This window comes from Brassica napus, chromosome A8, assembly GCF_020379485.1.
Source record: "Brassica napus cultivar Da-Ae chromosome A8, Da-Ae, whole genome shotgun sequence".
NCBI classification, from domain to species: domain Eukaryota; kingdom Viridiplantae; phylum Streptophyta; class Magnoliopsida; order Brassicales; family Brassicaceae; genus Brassica; species Brassica napus.
Window position 1 is genome coordinate 20,936,182 of NC_063441.1, and position 20,858 is coordinate 20,957,039.

Consider the following 20,858-nt stretch of genomic DNA (forward strand, 5'->3'; position numbering starts at 1 on the left):
GTATAGCACACATTAAAATCAAAAACCAGTTGGCGCCTTTGCTCCCTGACCATTAAAATCAAAAATCGAATCTGTTTATATTTTAATATTAGTTTTTGGAAAATTTAGTTATCATGTCAAATAGTTAAAATATTTTTCTGCGTGTTCCTCAAATTGGGAGATCTTCTTTTTATTTGATTTGATTCCGTAAATCTTTGAGTACAAAATAGGATTTAAAACGACTTAGTAGGCTTAAAAAACGAAAATGTAAGTAGCAAATTGGTTGGGTTTTTCATTTTCGAAAAACATTTAAAACAATTTAAAAAACAATTGAAAAAAAGAATGAAATGTTTTGTAATTAATAGGAAAATTCAGGGGCAGATTCATAAGAAGTATTCTGCTTTAATAGTATAGATTTGTTTTGGTTATATAAAAATCTCATTAAATTTCTCAAAAACAAAAACTAGTGGATATTAAGAGATCGGATATTAATCTCCTAAGGAACAAAATTACAAATTAGAAAGCTCGAGGGAGGTGTGTTACAAAAAAAAAAAAGCTCGAGGGATGTAATTATTTTGTTACATACCGAGAAAGACCTTTTGGAGTTGGTCGTTATAGATTTTGGGCCTCTACTGAATAATGGGCCTAAGCCTATCAACCAGAGTATTATTTTACACCCGACCCGTTTAGTCGGACCTTATCTTCTTCCTCACACCAATAATACTATGGTTGCTTTGGTCGGAAACAAAAACAAAAAAAAAAACTATTCGACCAAACAGTTGAGATGGTTTCGCAGATAATCTCGTGTTTATCTAAATCTTCGTCTCTTCTCTGCATCTCCGGTTCCAGGAGTTTAATTCAGCCGAAGACTTATAACCGCGGCGGTTTGAACCGGTTTTCTCCGGGATTAGCTACCCAACGGTTATCTACGGTTATCCGTAAGAAATGGAGATCGGCAAGCATTTTCAACTCTGGGAAAGAACCTGGAGGAGAGGGAAAGGTAGCACTTTTCTCTGACACTTCCTGTCTGGTTTCCGACAAAAGCTCTACGATTTTTTTATTTAAAAATAAATATTGTTAAAGTGGTTGCTTTCATAGTTACAGGAAGGTAGCTCGGATTGGGCGATACTTGAGAGATGGGAAGTGCCATGGGAATGGCAGACAGCTTCGTTAACTTCGCTTGCTTGTGTATTAAGGTACCCTCCGTTTTCTAGGTCATTCAAAGGGCAAATTAGGGTTGAAGTTTGATGACACATAGAAACTGCATTAGAATAAATAAAAATATAAAATGTGATGGTTCAGTATATTGATAAGAAGTATAGTCTCTCTGTTTTTGTTAAAAATTAAAAAACTTAGTGACTATACTTTGTATGATGAGCGGATTATCATCTCAATCTCCTAACTGTTAGAATTTATAAGGAGTGAGATTAATTTTGTTCCCAGGCAGTTTTGTTTTGACAGGGTTAGCTGAGATGGCAGCCTTACCCTATTTAGGAGTCGACGTTGAGAAGCTGAGCTTGGACCAAAAGGCTGAGATTTTATTCCTGGATCAAGGGTACCTTACCAACAAACTACTAATCTTTTGCGTATTCTAGTTACATTGCCTCAGTTTTAGCTCTTGGACTCTGTTAATGTCAGTTGATTATGAAGTCTTAGTGCGTTAACTTATTGGAATGCTTTTTATTCTTAACTACTTTGCAGCATAACAACTGCAGTGATACTTGCTGTCATATTCACCGTTGCCAAAACATTCGACCCACTACCTGAAGACATTTTGCGCTATGGTACTTTGCTCCTTCTCTTTTTTTTTTATCGGCACTCTCTTGCTCTTTTATTTGGCCTTTGATCTTTTAATTCACTCCTTCAGATTTGAAACAACCCTTCAACTTGCAAAAGGGATGGCTAGTGTGGGGTGGGATAGGTTTGGTTGCTGCTATTGGTGGTATTGCGTTAACAGGTGTTGCTTTATCCTTATTCAGCACAGAGACACCTGAACGAGAGGTTAGGAGAATTCACTACAACATTTAATTTTTTTTTTTTTTTTCCTTTCTGAAATGTCTTAAGGATGAATAGTAATGTAGCTAGTGTGATGTATTCAGGTAGACTCTTTGATGCAGCTTCTCCCATTAATTGGATCCTCAAACATAAGGTATTTACTCAAAAGAAAATAGAAACTGCTATGTGTGCATCATCAATACTAGAAATTTGATGATCACATCACATATAATGATTGTGCAGCACCTTGAGCTTAGTGGGTATAACTGGAATCCTTGCTCCCCTTCTTGAGGAGACTGTGTTTCGCGGATTCTTTATGGTCTCTCTTACCAAATGGTAAAAGGTCTCTGTCTTCTTCTGATCATTTGCTTTTGAACAAAAAAGCTAACTACATATATATGTTATGTTCTGCATTTTCAGGGTTCCAACACCAATAGCGATCATCATAAGCTCAGCTGCGTTTGCCCTTGCCCACCTCACACCCGGTGAATTCCCACAGCTGTTTATACTAGGTATTATAAACATGGCTGAAAACCATATCTTCTCATGTTTATAAACACTTGTATATATATGTCTCTATTTTCATCTTGTTTAGGATCGGTTTTGGGATTAACTTATGCGCAAACCCGCAACCTCATTACCCCGATGGTCATACACGGTCTCTGGAACTCTGGAGTTATTTTGCTTCTCACGTTTCTTCAGGTATAAAACTCATTGATATGATCACTACTACAATGTTAAAAGGACAGATCAACTCTTAACATATGTTTGTTTGTTTGTTTTTTAGGTCCAAGGGTATGACATCAAGGAACTCTTGCAGGGAAGCTAGCTTTGCTCTTTCGTTTCTGTTCGCAGTTAACATGAGAATGCTTAATTACGTAATCGATCATCTTAGTACCAAAGAATTCAAGACTTGATGTAATATATTTAAACATGACCATCAACCAGTATTATTTTGTGCCATTAAAACTATAATTTAATTACTTGTAGACATGATAAATATATTTAGTGTCTAATAATAATTAACGGTGTTTAACTATGACCATTGACCAGGTCCAGTATCATTTTAAGGGGATTAGTAGTGGTTGCGCATTATAATTCCTCGTACCATTCGTTAAAAGGTTAATATGACGTGAAGAGATAAGATCAAAGGTTAATGTATACCATGTTGAATGCTAATGTATATCCTTAACAATCGATGATCACTACATTCGAGTCTTTGACCCTTTCTTACAAAACATTCACTAGCCAATAATTAAATGTTTGTATGTACATTAGTTGGCTATATATATGTCTGAATAGTTTGAACCTGGTTTACATGTTCACATGTTGTAGCGTGTACGTATATTATTCCTTCCCAATTTTTCCAGTTGGTTAAGAATATGAGAAATGGATATCCCTTGGAAATAGAATCAAAGAAGTCTTGCGAGTCTTTATTAATCAATGGGGATGACTGACAATTATTTTTGGTTATTGTAATAAATTTCATATTATATCAAAGATCATACGAGTGTTTATTAACTAATCACCAAGGCCGGCTACCAATAACAACTAGTAATTAATAAAATGGTGTCCAGTGAGATTAGATTTGTGTATGACTATATATTTGAAGCCGAAATGTCTTAATTATGCATTGCAGAAACAAAGAGAACAAAAAAATGGGACCAAAGGGTTGGTTTATCCTCAAGCTTTTGATGTTTCAAGGTCTTTTCATTTCACATTCCCAAGAACAAGAAGACTTTGATTTCTTCTACTTAGTTCTTCAGGTCTCTTCAGCTATCATTTTTATCGTTATTTTTCGATAGTCAACGTGAATAACGTTTATTTTAGTAAGGTAAGGTCATAACATAGATAGCCAATATTAATTGTTCGTGTGTACATATGCAGTGGCCAGGAGCTTATTGTGATACAAAACGTAGTTGTTGCTATCCAACATCAGGTAAGCCTGCGGCAGATTTTGGCATCCACGGTCTTTGGCCTAATTACAAAGATGGTACATATCCATCAAACTGCAATCCCGACAGTGAATTTGATAAATCTCAGGTACAGAGACATAATTGCGTAACTAATATTCCCCTTTGTGTTTACTTAACAATGATTTAAAAAAAAATTATTATACGTATATGAATGTATATAGATAACGGACCTGGTAAGCAGTTTGAAAAAGACGTGGCCAACACTAGCCTGTCCGAGCAACGAAGGGTTCAAGTTTTGGAAGCACGAGTGGGAAAAACACGGTACATGTTCTGAGTCAGTAATGGACCAACATGAGTACTTCGAAAATTCTCTTAAACTCAGAGACAGAGCCAATCTCCTTCAAGCCCTCACAAACTCCGGTATATATACTATCTAATCAATGTATTATATAATTCATTAATGCATAAACTCTATGACTTTTATTTTGTGTGGTAATTACAGGAATCAAACCAGATGATAGATTCTATGATCTTGAAAAGATCAGAAAGGCGATAAAAGATGAGATTGGGTTTACTCCAGGGATTGAATGCAACAAAGATCCCGAACGTAACGACCAACTTCACCAAATTTACATTTGCGTCGATACATCAGGAACTGAGTTTATCAAATGTCCGATTTTGCCTAGAGAAAGATGTCCGTCTCGACTCCAGTTTGCGAAGTTTTAATTATATCTTTCTTTCAGCGTGGCGATCATAATTATATCTCATGTTTTGGAATATTTTCTAATCATTTTATCTTCTCCTTCCAGAGTCCAAATTCATGGGGACTCTAAAATCTAATGTGTTTTATGTTACTTTATCAAAAATTGAATATGATAAGAACTTTGCAGATAATAGTCTGTGTATGTATAATTAAAATATATATATGTGATATTGATGCAACCTAGGCTTCATGAAACTCCAACATTATTACATCCTAACTCCTAATTAAGGAACAATATTCTGTGGCGTCAAATAGCTATTTCACTATTTATATTTTTTTTGTGAACAGTTACATACTAGCTATTTCACTATTATATTTTTTTTTGTAAAATTAAATCGCTATCTTGTCGATCTCGTTGACTTGGCTCCACCTTTCATTTGTAATTTCTTTTGCTTTTCCAGTAAATTTAATCTGAAAGCTATATTTTTATCTTTTCTTTAATACATTTAATTGCAAGTGTTAGTTAAGTGTTGACAAAAGAAAGATATTCTTTTACAAGAGTAAAAACAAACTATCAGTTTATGCACACAAAAACGACATTTTAACATATTCTTTAAACATGAGATCTTCCACCTTGTCAATGGTTTCTTGTGTTCTGATGTTCCTCATTCTACACCATACGAAAGGTAATTTTAATCTTGTTACATTATCAATTACTTACCTAAATTTATATCATCACCATTTAACATATTCTTGCGGGTTTGGTATATATAAAAACAATAGATTCGGAAGCTGTAGAAGTGTGTTCGTTTACAGATCAATTACCCGGAAAATGTGGCAACGACGGAAGCAATAAGTGCGTAAACGCCATGCAAAAGAAAGCACTACTTCCAGAAGTAAAAGTACGTTGCGCATGTTTTGATCATCCCACTGTCATCTTGGGTAGGAAGAAACACATATGCAACTGTCGACAAGATTGCTAAGAAACTGCAGCACCACAACCAAAATCTCTTTACTAAAAATTATTTATGAGATGGAATTAAGAAGAGTATTCGGTGTTGTAAGAAACTCAGTATAATGTGTTTTCATTTGCATGTCCTTGTACCTTGTTTGATCTTGGTTTAATGGGATAAGTTGTGAGCTTATGTGATGATCGGAGAAGCTGCTCAGGATATAAGAAAAAAGTTTGCATGGCCCTGGATAAGTATTATTCACTCGAACTTCAGCTTTTGCCACATTGGCATGTTATCTCTAAAGTTTTATATTTATATGAAAAATATACATTAGAGTGAATGAACATGGGCACTTAAGACAAAAGGCTAGTAATAACTCAACATTCCTTAGCAGGTTGCAAGGTTTTGTGATCGTGACATGTGGGTTTGCGACAGAGCTGATGAAATGGCACCATTCAAATATGTCAAAACTCAAGAGAGAAAATCCGAACTTTACGATAAGAAGCTTTTATGCATATGTTTTTACAGTTTTGTTGCAGCTATGACATGCTAAATTTAACAAGAGCATATTCTAGAAGTTCATATGCATAAATCCGATATTTCCAAGTACATTTTAGAAGTTTATGATTTTTGCATTTATGTATATACTAAATGGAATACTATTTTATTGTATGTACATTTGTTTAATACTCTCTCCGTTCCAAAAAAAAATTTGTTCTAGAAAACAAATTGTTTAAATTTTATTTTATTTTTATATATTCTAATGTATTTTTGTCAATTAATATTAGCTAATTGTAAATTTTTTTAAAAAAATACATTTTCTGAATTTTTATCCGTTTAAAACTATGAAAAACAGAATATATTTTATTAATTTGTGTGAAAAAAGCAAAACATGTATTATTTTACTAGGAAGTAAATCTCGTGAATCATTGAGTTTTGGTTCATGTATCAAACAGAAAAGAAAATAAAGTCCACATTTGCGTATATAAATCTAGATTTTGGATATTTTTCCTAAGGAAACTACAAATTCAGCGCGTGGAAAACGTTGTTCGTTATCTTGCGCGAGTGGAAAACGTTGCGCAAATACATTGACGTAATACTTCTTTCTTCTTTATATATGTGTCAGTAGAAAAGTCTGTGCAGATCCAAAACTACTTCAACTTCGATTTTGCAGTCTTCCACTTCCTTTTACCTTTCTCACTCCATCTGCTCCTTCGCCTTCTCTCTCTCGAGAGATTCACGTAACACAAAAAGGTACACACCTCTTTTTAATTTCTGAAAGAATCTTTGAGTAGTAGATAAAGAAGAAAGTCGAATTTAGACGTAACTCATCGTATTTACCTCCAAAACCAAATTTTGTTTTGTCTCTCGTCCTATTTCATTAGTGGTCTTTCTTGAATTTTAGACGTAATTGATGCGTAGTCAGAATAATTAGTAGAAGGATGAATCATTCTTTGTTTATTTCAGTCTAGATAAATTGAATGAGTTCATTAACGGGTCTTCTTTTTACTTTTAGACTACTTTAGCTGTCGGAATCGTCACGCTTTAGATCATTATCCAATTTCAGACTATAAAGTTTAAATCTTTTGTTTTCAATTAAAGAAAAAAGTTTAGAAACTTTAACTTCTGATTCGTTGAACTCCTTTGTCGAATTCAGACAACTTTAGCGATCAGACCAGAGTGTTGTCTTTGGTCCGAAAGTGAAACTGAAACTAAAATATTTTATTTATAACGTTGGGCTTAGATTCGTTTCAAACTCTCCATTGAAGATAATGGCGAAAACCAATGGAGTCATCCCGACGATAGACTTGGGGGAGGTTTCAGACAAGATCCTGAACCAGAAAATCCGTGAAGCCAGCGAGAGATGGGGATGCTTCAGGGTGATCAACCACGGAGTTCCGTTGTCTTTGATGTCTGACATGAAGAAAACCGTTATGGATCTCTTCGAACGTCCTTACGAGGTGAAAGTGCGTAACACCGATGTGTTACTAGGGAGTGGTTACAGAGCTCCTAATGAAATCAATCCTTATTATGAAGCGTTGGGTCTCTACGACATGGCTTCTCCTCAAGCAGTTAACACCTTTTGTGACCAGCTCGAGGCTTCTGCTGATCAAAGGTTTGTCCTTTCTCTTGTTTTTAGTTGGTCTCTACCGCTTAGGGCATCTTGATTTTAAATGATAATTTTAATTGTATATAGAGCACTATAAAAAAATTACATAAATAATAAAGACACAAAATTTTAAGTGAGCGTATGGTATCAAGACAAAATTGAAAATGTTGGACCGGCGGCAGTGGATGGAACACTGACTTTTATGTCTTAATGGGTTTGGGTTTGTAGGGAGATTATGGTGAAGTATGCGAAAGCTATTGATGGACTTGCAAAGGATTTAGCAAGGAGGTTAGCAGAGAGCTATGGCCTGGCCGAGACCAACTTCTTCAAAGGATGGCCTAGCCAGTTCCGGATCAACAAATATCATTTCCAACCCGAAGCAGTCGGGAAGCTCGGCGTCCAGCTACACACTGATTCAGGCTTCTTGACGATTCTTCAAGACGACGAAAACGTTGGTGGGCTTGAAGCGATGGACCATTCTTCGGGAACGTTTTTTCCCATAAGCCCGTTGCCAAACACGCTTGCTATCAACCTCGGGGACATGGCTACAATATGGAGCAATGGGAGGTTGTGCAACGTGAAGCATAGAGTGCAATGCAACGAAGCAACGAAGAGGTTTTCTATCGCTTCTTTTTTGTTAGGACCGATGGATACGGATTTGGAGCCGCCAAGTGAGTTTGTGGATGCTGAACATCCGCGAATGTACAAGGCTATTAGTCACGACGGGGTACGGAATATTAGAATGACTGCGAAGTTGCATGATGGAGAGGCTCTCAAGCTTATAACCTATGAAGAGTGAAAGACTTAAATGACCTGAAGAACATGTTAAGGGGGTTGCTATATATGAAAACCGAAAAACTTTAGTATTTTTGTTTAAGTTTTTCCTAAGATCAATAAATAGAGATGCATCATCTGTATTAATATCTATGGATTTTCGCAATATATATGAATAATTTTCACATTGACATATTTGTGGATGTTTATATAATGTAATTTGTGAAGGCGAGTGAGAGATGTGGATGTTTCAAGGTGATAAACCATATGGAGTTTCTTTGTCTTTAATGTCTCAGATGAAGAAGTCTGTTACATATCTCCATGAACGTCTAGATGAGGTGAAAATGCCAAACACTACTAATATGATACTAGGAAGTGGTTACAAAGCCTATGGTGAAAAAAGTGTATTATGATGTGGGATATTAATTTTGAAATTTATCAGTAGTTATAACCATTATCATGTCAAAATCTCAACCAAAGCAAGTTAAATGTAACAGTTGGCCTGTCATGTTTTGTCATAAAAGGAAAAAAACTTACAAAATGTGACTACATCAACAAAGATAACTGATACATAGAGAATAATTCTTAGGCAATAATAATTGATGAGCCTAGAATAAGATGAATAAGGTTACCACCACCAAAATTTATCTGGGGCATCAACTAGCTTAATCCCTAGGTTCCAATTCTCACAAGGCCTTATAAAATGTGTGGTTTTGATTGTCTTGGCTTGACAACCATGGAGCGGAGCTCTAATAAAACAAGGCTCCATCGACAAGGCCCTAACACAGGGTGGCTCAGGAACTTTTTGGTTCTTTGGCTCGTAGAGTATCCATGGCTTTAATCCTCCAAGACCATGAGCTACGTATCCAAACGTAGACCTCTCGGTTGTTACAATGCTATCAGTTAAACTCAACAGATAGATCTCCGCGAGAGCCTTTTGGTCGTGAAGCTTCTCGTCTGTTTGTTGAACCCTTTCTCCACTTGGCTGATACACTTGGATGATCTCTCCTGTTGAGCTAGGTCGTTCTAAAAACATTTTCCTTAGCTCATCAGAGTACTCTGGATGTAGAGACGCGACAAGAACAGCTTTAAGTTTCTTGCTTCTTGTTGTGTTCATGACTTGTGAATGTGATGATCCATTTGTAGCTAGTTCAGGCAAGAGCTTCTCTCTTTGTGCGCATGACACGATCTGATCCATCACGTGCTGGAAATAACCAGATGGCGTGCTGAACACTCTTATTTGAAGCCCTAGCACCTCGTCAGCTTTTGATAAGTTAGCGTTGTAAGTACTTGTGACCATGTCCCAGACTTGGTTTGTCGGGTGGAAAAGATAACGACTCAAGTGATGGAAGACAGTATATTTCTGTGGGAACAGCTTGAGGAGTTTGGTCTGAAAGCTAGGTATCAACCATAGAGATGGAGCGAAGTAGAGGTTAGATTTCACTACTAGCCATGGGACGTTCTTGATGAAAGCTTGGTTTGCTTCGCAGTAGAACATCTTATCCTCTTCCCTGTAATCATGAAGAAGGTGAAGATAAAGATGGGACGGTGGTGTTGTAGTCGAGTTAATGGCATGATTCTTCAACATTGTACCGTAACAACGAGAGTAGTCCTTGTAGTAGCTATCTATCTGACCCATCAATGGAAAGTCCAGAGGAAGCAACCATGAAGTATCCGGAAAAGGCTCACAGAAGAGATCATTTATATCCTTTCTTTGATCAACAAGAAGGATTCTCTCTGTCAGGAGAGCGTAGAGGAACGAAGAGACCATAGATATTATTCTGTTTCCCAGCCCATACTCGGTGGCCACCCATACTACATATCGGCATTTTTTATCAGAGCTTCTTACTTGGTTCTCATCAAGCTGCTCTGTTGCTTTCTTGTAGGCTTCTGTGCCTGGACCGCAACGCTTGTGGAGCATCTCGTAGCTTCTAAGCTTAGAGACAAGATATGGAGAAGGCTTGTATGGTGAAGGCTTGCGATACAACAATGACTTAGTATACCTACTCACGCAAGAACCTTCATCGAAACCCGGCTTTAAAAGCCCTCCTAGCAATTTATCATGGAGTGTTTCTGATTCATTTGAACCTATTAATCACAAGAAAATGAAAATATAAGTTAACAAAAGAAAAAATGATTACCATCTGTACGAACAATATACTACCACATGATCACACATCTGGACAAAAACTTAACGCAAAAGATGGAATGTTTTTTTTTTTACCGTTGAGTGTAGCATCAAGAAGTTGGTCGTTGAAGTTGTTAGAGAATGATAGTAAGATTACAGAACCAATGAGTAAGCTACTAAAGATGAATGTTATCAGAATCTTCATCTTCAAACCCAAAGACTTGAAAATATAGCCGAAGATCTTTAATATGTGATACATGTTGACTTTAGTTGGAGTACGAGATGGTTCAGATAGTGTTATATCTAATATCTAGCGTGGTTACAAGTCTTATTCGTGATGCAAAGTGGACGAAGGTTTGTATTTATAAATAAGAGTATGAGTATTCCAATGTGTCATTTTGAGTTGTGACTATCAACGAAGCCCGAACGTGACTCTACGTTTGTTTAATGTATACAAAAAAGTCTTGGTCTTCGATTTATGCCAACCATCGAGCTGTATTTGTATAATTAGTAAATTAAGAAATGGCCAATGAGAGAGTACTAGTTTTTAATTATCAACAATAGTTTTTTGACTGAATCCCTTAAATTAAAAAATAGTTACAGTCTCCAAAACTTGGAATCTATACAATACATCACATGTCATGAATTAGTAATAGTATTTTACCGTAAACATGTATTATATTAGTATTTATTTAATTGACAAATCATGTTCACTTGTGTATTCACTAATAATAATCTTTGCCCAGATCCGAAAGTTCGCCTCCTTGACTAAAATATAAAAAATCGATAGGGTTAACACGAGCTTTTCCTAGAACGGCCTACGATGAGATCCCATATCCATTCAATAGATAGAAGTATAGAACGGCCTAACCTGATCTTCCAGTTCATTTTAAAAAAATAGAAAATTTTACAATCTAGAACATAAATAACTTTTAAAACTAACCTTACATTTACGTAAAAGTTATAAATTATTTTTAATAAAATAAATGTAAAAAATTCATTTATTAATTATTTTATTAATAAAATAAATATAAAATGTAAATTATTTTATTAATAAAATAAATATAAAAATTCATAAAAAATGTAAATTATTTTAGTTAATCGAAGAAACTATTTTACATATTTTTTTAACCATTTTCCTGAAATTGAACCACAGTGACAGTTGACAAGTTTTGGTGATTATTAATATTTTCTAGGCGACAATGAGACGGCCTTGGGAAGAAAATTCATTCGGGAGCATCAACTAGCTTAAGACCTGGGTTCGAATCCTCACAAGTCATTACAAAAGGTGTGATTTCGATTGTCTTGGCTTGACAACCATAGAGCGGAGGCCTATGGAAACATGGCTCCATCGACACGGCTTTAACGCATGGTGGATCAGGAGCTGTACGGTTCACTGGCTTGTAGAGTATCCATGGCCTTAATCCTCCAAGACTATGAGCAAAATATCCAAATGTAGACCTCGCGGTCGTGACAATGTTATCAGTTAAGCTTAGGAGATAGACCTCTGCGAGAGCCTTTTGGTCGTGAAGCTTCTTGTCTGTTTGTTGAACCCTCTCTTCACTTGGCTGATAAACTTCTATACTCTCTCCCGTTGAAGTCGGTTGTTCCCAAAACATTCTCTTTAATTTTACAGAGTACTCTGGGTGCAGAGACGTGACAAGAACAACTTTAAGTAGTCTCTTGCTTCTTGATGTATTAGTGACTTGTGTAGATAATTCAGGCAAGAGTTTCTCTCTTTGTGTACATGCAACGATCTGGTCCATGACGTGCTGTAAATATCCAGCATGTCTGTCGAAAACCCTTACTTGGATCCCAAGTCTCTCGTCTGCTCTTGATAAGTAAGCATCGTAGGATCTTGTGACCAGTCCCCACACTTGGTTTGTCGGGTGTAGAAGATACCGACTCAAGTGGTGGAATACGGTTTCTTTCTCGGGGAACATCTTGATGAGTTCGGTTTGGAAACTAGGGATCAACCATAGAGACGGGACAAAGTAAATGTTGGAATTAACGACCAGCCAAGGCACTTCACCGATGAATGTTTTTTGATCTTCTTCACAGAAGAACATCTTATCATCATCACTGTAATCAGAGATTAGATAAAGATAAAGATATGAAGGTAGTGATGTTTCAGTCAAGTTAGGGGCACTGTTTCTCAGCATTGTTCCGTAACAATGAGAGTTGCTCCTGTCGAAGAAGCGGTCTCTCTTCTTACCACCCAACAACGGAAAATTGCGAGGAAGCAACCAGGAAGTAGCTGGAAAAGGCTCACAAAAGAGGTCGCTTATACCACTGCGTTGGTCAACAAGAATGACTCTCTCTGTCAGGAGAGCATAGAGGAATACAGAAACAAGAGATATTATTCTGTTTGCAAGCCCAGAGTATGGAACCCACACGATGTATCTGCATTCACCAACAGATTCACTTCCATTCCCAGGCTTAAGGCCAAGCTTCTCTGTTGCACTCTTGTAAGCATCTGAGCCTGGACCGCAGCGCTTGTGAAGCTTCTCGTAGCTTCTAAGCTTAGAGACGAGATAAGCAGATGGTTTGTGTGGTGAGGGCTTGCGCAAAGACGCTTGGTGATACCTACTCAGGCAAGATTCATCATCAAGCTCCGTAGCAAGAAGCCCTCCTCCTAGCAGCTTCTCCCTTGGTTTCTTAGAATCATAGGAACCTTTTTTTTTAATTTATTTTAACAACATGGTAGAAAGAGAAGTCAAGTGAGCATTTCTTTTAATTTTTTTTGCCATATTTTGGAAAATGAACAACTATTCGAATTGTTACCGGTGGTTGTGAGATTAGACTTGAGGCGGTTGAAGATGTTAGGGGATGGTGGTAGTAGTAGCACGGAGCAAAGTATGAAGCAGGTGGCGATTGTTACTGTGAGCTTCTCCATACCGGAGATATCTTAAACATGTGTTTCTACTTTGTTGCATGTAATGATATTAATACTGCCTCTTGTTTTCAGGTTGAAAGAGACTGCCATCAAGAGGTGAATGAAAAAAAAGAGAGCTACACGGGTATGCTTGAATCGTTATCTTCATATTTACTTCCAAAGTTTAATGCATTACTTGTTCTGTAACGTTTTTTTTTTTTTGCATATTCTATTTTTCTTAATTAGATAAGTGAACTTTAGAATGCGACATATTAACCCATGCATACATAAATGATAAAGGCTAACCTGATTTATATGCATTCAATGGGTTACAAACTTTGGTGATTATTTTGAGTTTTTAGAAAGTTTGGTAGGTAACATTAATGAAGGGTTACAATCAAAGTTCATCAACTAGCTTAATCCCTGTGATCCGGTCCTCACAGTACTTAACAAAAGGGGTGGTTTTGATTGTCTCAGCTTGACAAGCAGAGATTGGTGCTTTAAGAGAACAAGGCTCCATAGACATGGCCCTAACACACGGCGGGTCAGGAGCTTTGTTGTGCCTTGGCTCGTAGAGTATCCATGGCTTTAATCCTCCTAGACCTTGAGCTACGTATCCAAACGTAGACCTTGTGCTTGTCACAAGCTTATCAGTTAAACTCAGAAGATAGATCTCCGCGAGTGCCTTTTGGTCGTGCACCTTCTTGTCTGTTTGTTGAACCCTTTCTCCACTTGGCTGATACACTTCAATGATCTCTCCCGTTGAACTAGGCCGTTCTAAAAACATGTTCTTTAGCTCATCAGAGTACTCTGGATGCAGAGATGTGACGAGAACAGCTTTGAGTCTCAGTGTCTTCGTTATATTTTGTGATCCTTTTGTAGCTAGTTCAGGCAAGAGCTTCTCTCTTTGTGTGCATGACATGATTTGGTCCATCACGTGCTGAAAATAACCAGCTGGCGTGCTGAACACTCTTATTTGAAGACCTAGTACTTCGTCAGCTCTTGATAAGTAAGCGTTGTAGGATCTTGTGACCATTCCCCAAACTTGGTTTGTCGGGTGGAAAAGATAATGGCTCAAGTGGTGGAAGACTGTGTCTTTCTGTGGGAACAGCTTGATGAGTTTGGTCTGAAAGCTAGGTATCAACCATAGAGATGGAGCGTAGTAAAGATTAGATTTCACTACTAGCCAAGGGACGTTCTTGATGAAAGCTTGGTTCTCTTCACAGAAGAACATCTTATCATGATCCCTTGAGTCATGGAAGATATCAATATAAAGATGTGACGGTCTTGTAGTTGTGTTAACGGTATGATTCTTCAACATGGTACCGTAACAATGCGAATGCGTACGGTTGAAGCTATCTATCTGATCAGTCAATGGAAAATCTAAAGGAAGTAACCAGGAAGTACCGGGAAAAGGCTCACAGAAGAGGTCGGTTATATCGTTCCTTTGGTCGACAAGCATGACTCTATCTGTTATGAGAGCATAGGTGAAGACAGAGACCATGGAAAGTATTCTGTTTCCTAGACCGAACATAGGCGTCCACACTACGTACTGACAATCATCACCGTTGCTGTTTATTACATTGTTGTTGTTACCAAGCCGCTTTGTAGCTCTCTTGTAAGCATCTGTGTTTGGACCGCAACGCTTGTGAAGCATCTCGTAGCTTCTTAGCTTAGAGACAAGGTTTGTAGATGGTTTGAATGGTGAAGGTTTGCGTAAAGATGATTGATGGTACCTACTCAAGCAAGATTCCTCATCAAAACCTGTTGCAAGAAGGCCTCCTAGTAGAAGAACATGAAAGAAAAGATAATTCAAGTGAGCATTTATGTTTTTTTCTAACGAAGTTTGAAATGAATTGGAGAATTTGTTACCTGTGGTTGTAAGATGAGACTTGTGAAGGTTGGAGATGTTGTAAGATGGTAGTAGTAGCACCATTGAAAGTACTAAGCATGTGGCGAATGTTATTGTGAGCTTCGTCATACCTGAGATCTTAAACGAGATGTTGTCTTCCAGTTTCTTCATGTTGAATCTGAGTTTTGGATGAAGGAGATGCGAGTGGGCTCTCATTTTGTGACCGTCACAAGATGAAGAGCTCTAAGAGGTATACTTGACTACAATATCTTCAAATCTTAATGCATAACTAAAAAGTCTTAAGTCTTAAAAAATGTTAGGAAATAATAAAAAAATCACTTACCCAATAAGATTGTTACATGTCATATTTATTATTTACCATGTTTAATTAATTTAAATATGTTTCTGTATTTGCCAAAAATAAGATATGTTACCACATCATCTATGATCTATTGTAATGATTTGTTTCCAAAATTTAGATAGAATTGTAAAACTGTAAAGTGTAAAGATCATATGAATGATTATTATAGACGAGAAGGACAACACTGATCCTCTGTTTCAGTAACGCAATAATCAAATGAAATAAAGCTATAATAAACAAGAACTATTATAACTCATCAAATAGCTTCAGACCATCATTGTCTCGATCCTCACAATGCTTTACAAAAGGAACAACCTTCCCTGAGTCAGTTCCCCAATCAGCATCACATCCATGAGAAGGAGGAGTAAGGTGACACGGGTCTATTGACGTGGATCGAACACACGGCGGATCAGGAGCTGAAGCATCCCTTGGTTGATAGAGTAACCAAGGCTTTAAACCTCCTAAACTATGTGCAACGTATCCGAACGTGGACCTTGCGCTTGTGACAATGTTATCCGTCAAACTCAGAAGATACATCTCAGCCAAGGCCTTTTGGTCGTGAAGCTTGTTATCAGTCTGCTGATACCTTTCTCCACTTGGTTGATAAACTTCGATTAACTCTCCTGTTGAGCTAGGTTGTTCCCAAAACATGTTCTTGAGGCGATCAGCGTACTCTGGATACAGAGATGTGACAAGAACAGCTTTGAGTTTCTGGCTTTCAGACATATTGAGCTTTGACTCTTCTTGTGAGACTACTTTTGGTAATAGCTTCTCTCTTTGCGTGCATGACAAGATCTGGTCCATGACGTGTTGGAAGTATCCCGCTTTGTCGCTGAACACACGTATTTGAATCCCGAGCCTATCGTCTGCTCTGGCTAAGTGAGCATCGTGGTACCTAGTGATCATACCCCAAACTTGATTGGTGGGGTGGTAAAGATAGCGAGCCAAGTGATGAAACACTGCTTCTTTCTGAGGGAATAGCTTCATCAGTTCGGTCTGAAAAGTTGGATTAAACCACAGAGATGGAACAAAGTAGACGTTGGCTTTGACTATCAACCAAGGAACCTTATCGATCATATCTTGATCCTTTGTGCAAAAGAACATTTTATCTTCATCTCTTGAATCATGTAAGATATGAAGATAAAGATGCCGTGGGGTTGAGTTTGTGCTAATGGCATGATTATTCAACATTGTTCCGTAACAACGAGAGTACTCCTTGTTGTATCCATCAATCTGCTTCATCAGTGGGAAGTCACGAGGGAGTAACCATGAAGTACCTGGAAACACTGGATATCGTTAGCTCAACTGGAAAGGATTCTAGTTATTGTGGCAGAGGTGTCCAGTTCGAGTGACCGATGAGATGAAACTAATACTATTTTTTTTTTATCAATACTATATGATATGGTTTTGAGGGCTTGGAAGATTACGGACTTCGGTCCAAACCTCGTACAGTAGAAAGTAGAAACTCTATAAATCCGATAAATTAATAAACACCATAAATTAATAAATTTTCTGGTTCTAAAGTTAGTAGTCGGTTCAAAATATAAAACAAATCGATAAAATAATAAGATAATAACTTTTTAGAAAATCCTATGTAAATATATGGTCTCATTAAAATTATAAATTAATAATTCATATATGTATATACCATTTATATAAGTACAAAAAATCATTGAATTATTTGTTTCACATTCACAATGGAATTATTTTTATGTTTTTTAACACTTAATATATTTTGATGAGATTTAGTAAAATTTTATTTAAAACCACATTTAAATTCTATGAGACACACTATTTATATATACCAAATAATATGATAAAACTAATATAAATGTTAAATTTCAAAAATATAATTAATCTATATACACTAAAATCAAATATTTTTTTTATTTTAGAAAAGAAATATGTCTTACATAGGAATTTTTTAAAAATGAAACTTTTGTAAATTAATAACTCTATAAATTGATAAAATATCAAAGTCTTAACATTATTAGTTTATGAGTTTTTATTGTAGCATTAAAAAAAAGTACCTGGAAACGGCTCGCAGAAGAGATCACTAATGTCTTTGCTTTGATCAACAAGAACGACTCTGTTTGTCAAGAGAGCATAGAGGAAGACAGATGCAAGAGTGAGTATTCTGTTTCCAAGCCCGTAAACCGCCACCCACACAATGTATCTGCATTTACCAACTGATATGCTTGCGTAATTCTCATCGTCATGACCAAGATTCTTCAGATCTCTTAGAAACACAAAGAGTTATAAGAACAACTTTTCTTATTAGCTTTAGAAACTACTCAAAACTAAAGCTCTCAATATGTTTCTCTTAGATCATATGGAACACCTCTCCATTAGACCTATATTTATATGAAAGACAATTCCCTTTAACATGTGGGATATGGAAAACACAAACCTAACCTAAATAGAAACTTCCTTTTCCTATTTCTAGGTTTCCTTATTGTGTTTATCTTAACATATTAAACATCTAATAATATGTTAAGTTTCCACAAGCTTGGAATTATCCAACATTCACCCCCTTAATTCCAACTTGAATTAGGGAGATCAATTTCTTGAACTCCGATTAAGCTCTTCATTTGCTTGAACATAATCCTTGCTAATGGCTTGGTAAGGATGTCGGCCTTCTGCTCAACACCCGGCACATGCTCCACTTTGATATGCCCGTTCTCCACACACTCACGAATGAAGTGATACTTCTTGAGTACATGCTTACTCCTTCCATGGAAAACTGGATTCTTGGTTAGAGCAATGGCTGATTTGTTGTCGATCCTAAGCTTGACTCTCTCGCCTTCTTTACTTAGTATCTCACTCAACAACTCCTTGATCCATATAGCTTGCTTTGCTGCTTCTGTTGCTGCCATAAACTCTGCTTCGCATGATGACAATGCAACCGTCTGCTGCTTCTGCGACGTCCAAGTAATCAGTGATGAACCGTAGTAGAATGCATGTGCTGACGTGCTCCTCCCGTCATCGAGATCAATGTTGTGACTGCTGTCACTATAACCAACGACACTCCTTGACCCATCTCTCTTGAAGAACAGACCGAAGTTTGTTGTTCCTTTCACATACCGCAATATGTGCTTGATGGCTTGTCCGTGAGAGTCTCTCGGATTGTGCATGTATCTGCTAAGAACACCTACTGCGTAACACAGGTCGGGTCTTGTGTGAAGCAGATACCTCAAACATCCTATGATTCTTCTGAACTCGGTAGCATCTATCTCTTGTTCATCTTCAGCTTTTGAGATCTTCAAATTCGCCTCCATTGGAATTTGAGTTGCGTTACACGCTTCCATCTTTGTGTCACGCAGGATTCCTTGAGCATACCTCTCTTGCTTTATTCTGATTCCGTCTGCTCCTTGAATCACCTCTATGCCAAGGTAGAACGTTAGCCTACCTAGATCTGACATCTCGAACTTCTTAGACATCTCCTCCTTGAATTGCCTAATCATCTTAAGCGAAGTTCCTGTCACAAATAGATCATCAACGTAGATGGCTATGATCAAGACGTCTCCTCCTTGAGTCTTGCAGTACACTGATGGTTCCTTCGTGCACTTCTTAAATCTCATCTCCTTGAGAACCTGATCAAGTTTCACACTCCATGCTCTGGGTGCCTGGCGTAACACATGCAATGTCTTGTGTAACACACAAACTCGATCCTCTTCTCTTTTCTTCTCAGAACCAGTCGATCTATCTACAAGCTCCCATATCTTGTTTCTTGTGATAGACTCCAACTCGTCTTCCATAGCTTCAACCCAATCTTCTTCACAAGATAGGTTAAACTCATCTGAGGCAATCTCTCCTCCTCTATCGGTGCATCCTAGATTGAACACATCTGAGGCAACCTCTCCTCCTCTATCGGTGCAACCTAGATTGAACATAGCTGAGGCAAGCTCTCCTCCTCTATCGGTGTGAGATCTTTTGAACCGATAGAATGCCTCACGATTATCTGCTGGCGTTGGTGGTGCACTTATTCCACACAAATCTCCAAGCAATAATCCTAATGGCTTTGATGTACAAACCATGGCCTTAGTCGGGAATGAATCTCTGATTTGCTTCCCTGCAAAACATGTGTCACACACGCCTTCTTCGTGTGTTACACTCGGGAATGAGTGTCTCGTTTGCTTCCTTGTGAGACATGTGTCACACACGCCTTCTTCGTGTGTTACACTCTGCATTCCTACGACCATCTCCTTTCTTACCATGTTCATCACTCCATTGCATATATGTCCTTGTCGAGCATGCCACCTCCATGTAGCATCATCGTCCCTGACATGTAAACATTCCGGGTAGCTTATCTCCATAGGGGTCTTGTAGAGACGGTTTGGAGATCTTGTCACACGAACTAGCAACCTTCCATGCGAATCTGTGAGCGTTAAGTAGACATCTTTCATGTTAACCTCACATCCGTTCTCTGTTGCTTGCCCAAGACTCAATATATTGTGCTTCAGATCGGGTATGTAGTATATGTCCTTGAGTGCCTTCTTCTCTCCAGTCTTGCACACAAAGGTAACCACACCCTTTCCTACAATGTCAACACACGATCCATCACCAAACTTCACCTTTCCCTTTGGTGTTGAGATTCAAACTCGAAAAGAACTCCTTGTTCCCTGTCATGTGATTGCTCGCTCCATTATCCAAATACCAGACACTTGCACTGCCTTTGTCGATATCAAGATTCTTCGGAATCACCTTATCTTCGTTCAAAAACACCACCTCGTGTACATAGAGTGCATCGGCCTCTTCTGTCTCGTTTAGGTTGGTTTCTTGATCCTTCTCTGACTTCTCGGGACAGACAGTTGCGTAGTGACCAGGCTTGTCACATCTCCAACATATCAGCTTTGAGCGATTCTTTTCCGAGTTGTTATCTTCGGTGTGTGACGCACGGTTTTGGTTGTGTGACCTACCTCGACCTCTGCCTCTACCGTTCCTTCCTCTTCCTCTACCACGAGAATTCTCATAGCCCCTCTGACTATGCTCTTCATTGTTCGAAAACATTAGCTTCCCTTGGTCTTCTTTCTGAGTTTCTTCTCCTACACGCTCCTCGTACGCCTTAAGCCTTCCAACTATGTCTTCAAACCCCGTCGAGTTGAGATCTAGGACTTGCTCAAGTGATGCTACGATCTGGATATACTTGTGTCTTGGAAGACCCTTCAAGAACTTCTTGACCATCTTGGATTCTTCTATGTTTTCCCCCAAA

General features: G+C 37.7%; 6 protein-coding genes across 9 annotated transcripts; 3 read left to right on the top strand and 3 right to left on the bottom strand.

Annotated features, from left to right (window-relative positions):
* Positions 1-683: 683 nt before the first annotated feature.
* Positions 684-3,013, top strand: LOC106382333. 3 transcript variants are annotated; one of them, XM_013822342.3, is made up of 10 exons: positions 684-979; positions 1,078-1,175; positions 1,427-1,534; positions 1,681-1,763; positions 1,847-1,980; positions 2,079-2,128; positions 2,218-2,310; positions 2,395-2,486; positions 2,570-2,676; positions 2,762-3,013. In XM_013822342.3, the coding sequence occupies exons 1-10, from the start codon at positions 764-766 to the stop codon at positions 2,801-2,803; spliced, it is 1,023 nt and encodes a 340-aa protein (XP_013677796.2). In that variant the 5' UTR covers positions 684-763; the 3' UTR covers positions 2,804-3,013. The 3 variants fall into 3 exon arrangements, with proteins under 3 accessions (XP_013677796.2, XP_048594166.1, XP_048594167.1); XM_048738209.1 differs by having other exon boundaries at positions 708-979; positions 1,084-1,175; XM_048738210.1 differs by having other exon boundaries at positions 844-979; positions 1,423-1,534.
* Positions 3,014-3,195: 182 nt separating this feature from the next.
* On the top strand, positions 3,196-4,784 carry LOC106379907 (ribonuclease 3). The gene is made up of 4 exons (XM_013819754.3): positions 3,196-3,740; positions 3,862-4,017; positions 4,112-4,310; positions 4,393-4,784. The coding sequence occupies exons 1-4, from the start codon at positions 3,603-3,605 to the stop codon at positions 4,614-4,616; spliced, it is 717 nt and encodes a 238-aa protein (XP_013675208.2). The 5' UTR covers positions 3,196-3,602; the 3' UTR covers positions 4,617-4,784.
* Positions 4,785-6,628: 1,844 nt separating this feature from the next.
* Positions 6,629-8,625, top strand: LOC106382334 (2-oxoglutarate-dependent dioxygenase DAO). 2 transcript variants are annotated; one of them, XM_013822344.3, is made up of 3 exons: positions 6,629-6,800; positions 7,291-7,662; positions 7,885-8,625. In XM_013822344.3, the coding sequence occupies exons 2-3, from the start codon at positions 7,319-7,321 to the stop codon at positions 8,453-8,455; spliced, it is 915 nt and encodes a 304-aa protein (XP_013677798.2). In that variant the 5' UTR covers positions 6,629-6,800; positions 7,291-7,318; the 3' UTR covers positions 8,456-8,625. The 2 variants fall into 2 exon arrangements, with proteins under 2 accessions (XP_013677798.2, XP_013677797.2); XM_013822343.3 differs by having other exon boundaries at positions 6,660-6,800; positions 7,316-7,662.
* A 289-nt stretch (positions 8,626-8,914) lies between these two features.
* Positions 8,915-10,880, bottom strand: LOC106379908 (probable fucosyltransferase 8). The gene is made up of 2 exons (XM_013819755.3): positions 10,655-10,880; positions 8,915-10,518 (listed from the first exon to the last, which is right to left on the bottom strand). Exons 1-2 carry the CDS (start codon positions 10,815-10,817, stop codon positions 9,059-9,061), a joined length of 1,623 nt encoding a protein of 540 aa, XP_013675209.2. The 5' UTR covers positions 10,818-10,880; the 3' UTR covers positions 8,915-9,058.
* A 749-nt stretch (positions 10,881-11,629) lies between these two features.
* Positions 11,630-13,515, bottom strand: LOC106378787 (probable fucosyltransferase 8). Its single transcript, XM_022690356.2, has 2 exons — positions 13,343-13,515; positions 11,630-13,232 (listed from the first exon to the last, which is right to left on the bottom strand). Exons 1-2 carry the CDS (start codon positions 13,452-13,454, stop codon positions 11,785-11,787), a joined length of 1,560 nt encoding a protein of 519 aa, XP_022546077.2. The 5' UTR covers positions 13,455-13,515; the 3' UTR covers positions 11,630-11,784.
* Positions 13,516-13,566: 51 nt separating this feature from the next.
* Positions 13,567-17,872, bottom strand: LOC106379909 (probable fucosyltransferase 9). The gene is made up of 3 exons (XM_013819756.3): positions 17,677-17,872; positions 15,306-16,923; positions 13,567-15,215 (listed from the first exon to the last, which is right to left on the bottom strand). The coding sequence occupies exons 2-3, from the start codon at positions 15,499-15,501 to the stop codon at positions 13,831-13,833; spliced, it is 1,581 nt and encodes a 526-aa protein (XP_013675210.3). The 5' UTR covers positions 15,502-16,923; positions 17,677-17,872; the 3' UTR covers positions 13,567-13,830.
* Between the last annotated feature and the right edge of the window lie 2,986 nt (positions 17,873-20,858).

Excerpts from the sequence above, each read along its gene's own strand:
- LOC106382334 (XM_013822344.3), top strand. The coding sequence starts at position 7,319 with ATGGCGAAAACCAATGGAGTCATCCCGACGATAGACTTGGGGGAGGTT. Across the intron at positions 7,663-7,884 it reads GAGGCTTCTGCTGATCAAAG|GGAGATTATGGTGAAGTATG; the intron begins GTTTGTCCTTTC and ends TTGGGTTTGTAG.
- LOC106378787 (XM_022690356.2), bottom strand. The coding sequence starts at position 13,454 with ATGGAGAAGCTCACAGTAACAATCGCCACCTGCTTCATACTTTGCTCC. Across the intron at positions 13,233-13,342 it reads GTCTAATCTCACAACCACCG|GTTCCTATGATTCTAAGAAA; the intron begins GTAACAATTCGA and ends TTAAAAAAAAAG.
- LOC106379909 (XM_013819756.3), bottom strand. The coding sequence starts at position 15,501 with ATGAGAGCCCACTCGCATCTCCTTCATCCAAAACTCAGATTCAACATG. Across the intron at positions 15,216-15,305 it reads GTCTCATCTTACAACCACAG|GAGGCCTTCTTGCAACAGGT; the intron begins GTAACAAATTCT and ends TTCTTCTACTAG.
- LOC106379908 (XM_013819755.3), bottom strand. The coding sequence starts at position 10,817 with ATGTATCACATATTAAAGATCTTCGGCTATATTTTCAAGTCTTTGGGT. Across the intron at positions 10,519-10,654 it reads TCTTGATGCTACACTCAACG|GTTCAAATGAATCAGAAACA; the intron begins GTAAAAAAAAAA and ends TGTGATTAATAG.
- LOC106382333 (XM_013822342.3), top strand. The coding sequence starts at position 764 with ATGGTTTCGCAGATAATCTCGTGTTTATCTAAATCTTCGTCTCTTCTC. Across the intron at positions 980-1,077 it reads AACCTGGAGGAGAGGGAAAG|TTACAGGAAGGTAGCTCGGA; the intron begins GTAGCACTTTTC and ends TTGCTTTCATAG. Across the intron at positions 2,129-2,217 it reads ATTGGATCCTCAAACATAAG|CACCTTGAGCTTAGTGGGTA; the intron begins GTATTTACTCAA and ends ATGATTGTGCAG.
- LOC106379907 (XM_013819754.3), top strand. The coding sequence starts at position 3,603 with ATGCATTGCAGAAACAAAGAGAACAAAAAAATGGGACCAAAGGGTTGG. Across the intron at positions 3,741-3,861 it reads TCTTCTACTTAGTTCTTCAG|TGGCCAGGAGCTTATTGTGA; the intron begins GTCTCTTCAGCT and ends GTACATATGCAG. Across the intron at positions 4,018-4,111 it reads GTGAATTTGATAAATCTCAG|ATAACGGACCTGGTAAGCAG; the intron begins GTACAGAGACAT and ends GAATGTATATAG.